The sequence below is a fragment of the Thunnus thynnus genome, chromosome 10, assembly GCF_963924715.1.
Source record: "Thunnus thynnus chromosome 10, fThuThy2.1, whole genome shotgun sequence".
Taxonomy (NCBI): domain Eukaryota; kingdom Metazoa; phylum Chordata; class Actinopteri; order Scombriformes; family Scombridae; genus Thunnus; species Thunnus thynnus.
The window spans coordinates 29,446,456-29,452,340 of NC_089526.1; the positions used below are offsets into that span (position 1 = coordinate 29,446,456).

Sequence of the window (5,885 nt, forward strand, 5' to 3'; positions counted from 1 at the left end):
GTGTGACTTAAGTAATCGTGAAGTTTGAGATATTTTTCTGCAGTAGATTTATTTTTCAGTCCACTGTTATTTGAGTCACATTATATACAATTTCTAGTAAAGCCAAGAACATAGATGTCGTGGCAAATACCTGTAAACCTTTATTTGGTGATCATGATGAGGCATCGCTTTCTTACTTTAATACAGTAGATGCTATCTTATTTAAATCAGTAGCTATGTTTTTTAAAAAAAAAATCAGTTTCACTTTTGGTTAATATGTAATTTAATGAAAATGTAAATTAAGCTGGGTTTATTTCCACTGTTTCCTTGAATGTATCTATAAACAAAATATCATTTTGTGGAAAAAATGAATTGGAGATAATCTCAGCGAGTGTGCAGTAGTCATGGCAGCTGAAGCCTGGTTTAAACTCTCAGGCCTTTCTCTGAGAACCAGAATATCTTTAATCATATCAGGAAGGTCTAACTGTCAAGCTGGCCACCTGTGCTTTGACATGTTTTTTCATTTTATTTATGTTTTTTTTTTTTTTTTTTTTTACCTTTTATCACTCACACACACAGACATGCACTCACACACACATTTCACATCACAAGGACAGTGCTTGTCAAGGGCAGCGAGGCCAGGCTCTCTTACTGTGAACTATAAACACACACAGGTGGCCTGGCCTGCTTATCCTCAGATGGCCACAGCAGAGCAGGGTGTCTGAAAGGTGTCTGTGACACCCACAGGGCGCCTCTGTCGCCGGGCTTGTTGGTGTCAAACGGCCTGCTTTAACCCGCATTCAGCAGGTTGATGTGGGGACAACTAAACAAGGGTCAGTGTGTCTACAAGAAAAAACCTGCAGCTCCGTGGGAAAGAAGGAAAGAAAGGAAGGATACTCACATGTAACCAACAACTGTGAGACAGATACATGTGTGTGCTTTCAGGTCTGTGTGCGTCATGATGGTATTCAGGATAAATTTCGCAATTATTTCAAAGATACTTTTCATTTGAAAATCAATACTTTCAATTTTAAAATTAATGTGTCTGAATAAAGGCTGAATCTTTAAAAACTTTCTAGATACTTGAAAATCATCATAAATCCTTAACAGTCTGTTTTCTGTTTGAAACATTTGAGACGTCCAGCTGTTTCTAGTACTTGAATGCTCCTGTAAATCTGATGAGGCCTTGTGCTGATAGTTTCTTTCAATTAATAGTGTGAATATGATTTTCAATTGTTAATCGGCACCTCACTATGCAATTCTTTTCTATTTATTTATTTTTTTTACCAGAAATATTTTTCACATTTTCTCTTTCTGTTGTGAGTATAGTATTTTTAACATCATACTTCCTTACTGGGAATTTGTGTTATATTAACGTTGTGAGGGAGCAAAAGTATCAGCTAAATAACAAACAGCTAAAATAATAAAAATGTAAACTTACAGTGTGGTTAACCAGAATACTGGTTAACCACACTGGTTACCATTGAAATATAACGCTATTTGTAGCTTGACACTCATGTGCTGCTGTCACTGAACTTGTCTCGGAGGTCTATTTAAATTCTACGGTGTCCATGAGATGAATAAAGCTACTGTTCTTTCTGCTCGGTAAAAATAAACCTTAAATTCACCTGTGCATCCGTTGTTTTATTTTTACATTTTCTTGTTTCATTTTGCATACTTATTGCTTAAAAAAACAATGTCTGCATGTATTTTGTTTAAGAAGATATGTTGCAATAGGAAATCTACCTTCAACTTTTTAATGCAGAATAGATAATTCTGCATGAAGACATTTACAGTTTACAGTTGCAAGCTTGATGATTATATTGCTTATAACAATGTAAATAAATAAAACCTTGTTCATTGTTTACTGACACTAATCTGACCGTTTGGCTGTCATGTATTTCTGTGATCCTGCTGAAGCTGTCAGCCCTGGGTGTGATGGAATGAATAAAAGCCCAGAAAACAAAAAGCTTTATCCCTGAATCCTGTAAAACAGGTTTGAGGACTTGGATGACATCTGCAACATTTTTATATTTTCATCCACCCTTTATTTTCCATTCCCACTAACTGAATGCTTTCTGCTCAGTTAGCAGTGTTATACCACACCTCCCTGTTTTTCCTCATTATTTCACGTGACAGCGTTGGCATTGAAAGCAAGATGCCCCTTGAGACAAAACTTGAGACGACACAATTCTTCCTGGAAACTTTAATTGTTTTGACAACTCCTCACAAGCCAGTGAAGGTCAAGTCCAACAGTGCAGCTGACAGTAATGTACAAGTGCCCTCTCACACTGGCAGGAGGGTGGTGAGGTAAATTCGGTGTTCAATGTCATGAAAAATAAAGGCTTTTTTTTCTCTTTACATTAACAATGGCAGCTGACTTTCCGACAGGGAAATCATTTAATATCCACTAAAAGACATCCTGCTGCCTGGCTGATTACAGTTGGTTGTAGTCCAAAAAGAGTCTGTTTATGTTCACATATTTCATCAATTCATAACCAAAGTTTAATGATTTCATGGTGTCAATCATTAACTCCTCAAGGAGCTCTGACTGCACAGGGATACATTGGAGACATTGTTTTGCAGTGGTTTTTAGATATTACATTATAAACACTTTATGAAGTGCTATCAGATTAATGTTTTTTAACAAGAGTGCAATGTAAAAGAATGAAATTAGGCCTTTACAAAAAAAAAAGAAACAAAAAGATCAAAAAGCAGACCGACCCATCGCTCAGAGCGGGTCAAAGATGTCATAGTTAATGAGTACAAAACAATTCAAGAGAAAGCTGAGCAGGGCAAATAAAAGAAGTTGTGTTGAACTCCACCACATATCTACACAGGGAGGGCTGCTTCAGTGCACATTCAATATCTCTGCAATGAGCCTGACATGCTACATATTCAACTATTCCAAAAACACTGCAAAGAGTTAACTGATATCATCATGTGAGGACATTATTGGCAGAGCATAACCACATTCATTCACTAAAGACTTAAAAGTGGAAACACAATATTTACATAACGACAAAAAAAGGCTTTTAATAAAAATATCTTATAATTACAATAGTCTATTTTAAGCATATAAGTATTCCTTTCACATACTTTTATAGAACATTTGTTTCTCTATATGTACAATCTTAATTGTCTCGAATCAGAATTGTTCTTCTTTACAATATCAAACATTTTAAGATTCCAGGGATGACATCCCTGTTCAACACAAATCATCTATTTTAAACAATAGATGTCCAAAACATGTACAATGATTTTCGCAGTTTAGTAAAGCTTTAAACTGGAGTCGTTTTTAGTTATTCTTTAAGCACAATTCACAAACAGTTTTCATACGCTGCTGACAGACGGGTTTCCAACAAAAACATGGGGATTCCGTGGTTTCACTCTTTTAGGAAAGTTTCAAGTGACAAGAAGTTAGAGCAACTTAAACAGGGGAAGGAGAGGGGGAGGTCTACACACTGATTCCTCATTCTATGGAACCAAAAAAAAAAAAAAAAAGCTGATATGAATAGTGATTTTATTTGGGTTTAATTCCTCCCAGCGGTTTTGAAATCCCCTTGTGATTGTGCCTCCAGTTGGGTGTGAGTCCCTGGCGAAGCTTTGCTGGCTTTGGAGCGGCTCTGTGCAGCCTGCACACCTGTGGAGGGGATGAATAGAGGCGGGGGGGTGAGCTGCAGAGCTCCAGACTGACTGGCGCCACCGACAAAACAGAGGCCATGCTTGATCAACAACCCAAAACAAACCAGGTCAAACAACAACCACACAGCTCCTCAGGCTGTTGGGCAGGGCTGACGAGAGGCAGCCTAAAACAGCCGAGGCTCTCAGAAAGACTGGGAGAGTGTCTTTTACTGTCACACACCAGGTACATACATGCGTTTAGTGCTTGTTTTATCCAGGTGTGTGTAGTTCCACTGCTGTAAATCTAACATTAAAACCAGAGAAGCAGCTTGAATGTAACTGAGAGGGACAGAGGGAGTGAATGAGTGACAGACAGAGAGAGAGGAAGGAGTGTGTGTGTGTAAGAATGAAATAGAGGGCAAGCTGAGGTTTTAACCCTCTCCTCTTCCCAGATTGCTACACCAGTGACAGTTATTGCGCAAAGCACAGCTGCCTCTGAGGCTGGTGCCAATTTCATGTTCCTCAATTATTATTTTCCCTGACATCTACTGGCCTCCCCAGAGCACTCTAGAGATTATCAATTTACACCACATATAAGCTACAATAATCAAGTTAATGGGGATGCTTCAATGACCACCACTTAGTGTTTTCTACTGGCCACATGTGTCTGATTAAAAAACAACACAGTAAACAAAATGATAATAAGAAAAAAAACATTTGAAATAATGAGTAATGTTATTTTGAGTAAACTTACCAATGCAGTGCTCATGTCTCAGCGGCATAAAATCGAGTCCTCCGGCTTTTTGACTATTGACGTCCTCTACAGAAAAAAGAAGAAAAGGAAACATGTAAAACGATGTAGCTCCCATGGATAAGACTGAATAAAAGCAAGGCCTAAAGCCCTGAAAAATAGATGATATACAGCAGAGCAGCAGAAAATTAGCCGGCTATATCTCCCATAATAAATTCTCTTATAGCCTATTGAATAACAAATTGCCCTTATTGTGCGCAGTGGAGTGGGCTGCAGGCTGAGGTACTTCACCAATCCTGGGATAAGGTGGGCCTCTGACACACACTGTCATTATCATGCAAATCATAAAGCCCGCAATCAAGTGCGCAATCTAACCCACGCCAAACGCGTTCTTTACGCATCATTTTCAAGGCTATGATGTGACGTTTACAGCAATTTGAAAATGTCTTTTTTTCTCTAACGTTGAAAAGACAATGACACATAACGGGGATGACGCGCTTTGTCTGAGTCTGACTCGCGGACGGCAGTCTGGCACAGAGAGGTAAACTGGGGTCCCGGGTAAGCCCCGGTGGAAACGGAGAATGGAGAGTCTCCTCCGCTGTTTAAAGCTTACCTGGTGGTGGTCAATGTTGAGCACCGTCAGCGGTGTCCGGCTGGGGTTGGAGGCTGGAGGAGTGCAGGTCCCGGTCCGCTGTGGCTGTTGTTTATGGAGAGAAGGGTGCGTCTCCAGGGCCAGCTGCAGGTCCAGGATGTAGTCAATGACATGCTGGAGGATCTCCACTTTGCTGACTTTCTTATCCTGCGGAATGGTGGGCACCAGGCGCTTCAGCCGGCTGTAGCAGTCGTTCATGTCGTACTGCAGGCAGAACAGGTCCTCCTCTTCCATCCTGCACCGGGCGATGTTGAGGCTCTGCTTCGACAGACAGTGCAGGGAGAGCTGGCTGCTGCTGGAGGAGGAGTCCTGGGGGTGGACTGGAGTAACAGCCTTCATCTTAGATAACCAACGGCTCAGAGAGAGTCAGCGAAAAAAATGAAACAATTACACTACTGGAAGCAGGGGGTATTAGAGATTATACAACGGCGCTGTAAACACGGCAAAGCTACTCTAATACTGCCGTAAATTAGCGAGAGAATGAGATAAACCAAAAGGCGGAATTCTAGTCTGTCAACACATCCCGTGAAGCCTCACAGTTCCTCTTACTTCAGCAGGCTCAGTGTGAAAGGAATGAATAGATTTCCTACATTTATAGAGGAGAGGGGAGGCGCCAAGCCAGCCGGCTGACAGATCAGGGAGAGAAGCTGGTCAATCACCGGCTGCCCGCTGCCCACCGACCCGACAACGGAGCTGAGAAAAAGGCGTGTCTCATTCTGTGTGCGCTGCGGTGGGCTGCCTATCGGTAGTCGAGGTGTGTGTGTATGTGTGTGAATGTGAGAGAGAGACAGAGAACTAGGCACAGAGGCGATTTAAAGCAGTCAATTGCGCATTACCATCCCCGTACAAAGGAAAAAGTATCAATTATCCTTACTACCA

At 40.9% G+C, this 5,885-nt stretch overlaps 1 protein-coding gene across 1 annotated transcript; it reads right to left on the minus strand.

Moving 5' to 3' along the window:
- Positions 1 to 231: 231 nt before the first annotated feature.
- On the minus strand, positions 232 to 5,667 carry id4 (inhibitor of DNA binding 4). The gene is made up of 3 exons (XM_067602432.1): positions 4,968 to 5,667; positions 4,358 to 4,423; positions 232 to 3,622 (listed from the first exon to the last, which is right to left on the minus strand). Exons 1-2 carry the CDS (start codon positions 5,343 to 5,345, stop codon positions 4,376 to 4,378), a joined length of 426 nt encoding a protein of 141 aa, XP_067458533.1. The 5' UTR covers positions 5,346 to 5,667; the 3' UTR covers positions 232 to 3,622; positions 4,358 to 4,375.
- Between the last annotated feature and the right edge of the window lie 218 nt (positions 5,668 to 5,885).

What these genes read in the sequence shown, in the direction of transcription:
- id4 (XM_067602432.1), bottom strand. Translation starts at nt 5,345, where the DNA reads ATGAAGGCTGTTACTCCAGTCCACCCCCAGGACTCCTCCTCCAGCAGC. An exon ending in TCAACATTGACCACCACCAG is followed by an intron (nt 4,424 to 4,967) that starts GTAAGCTTTAAA and finishes TTTTTTCTGTAG; the next exon opens with AGGACGTCAATAGTCAAAAA.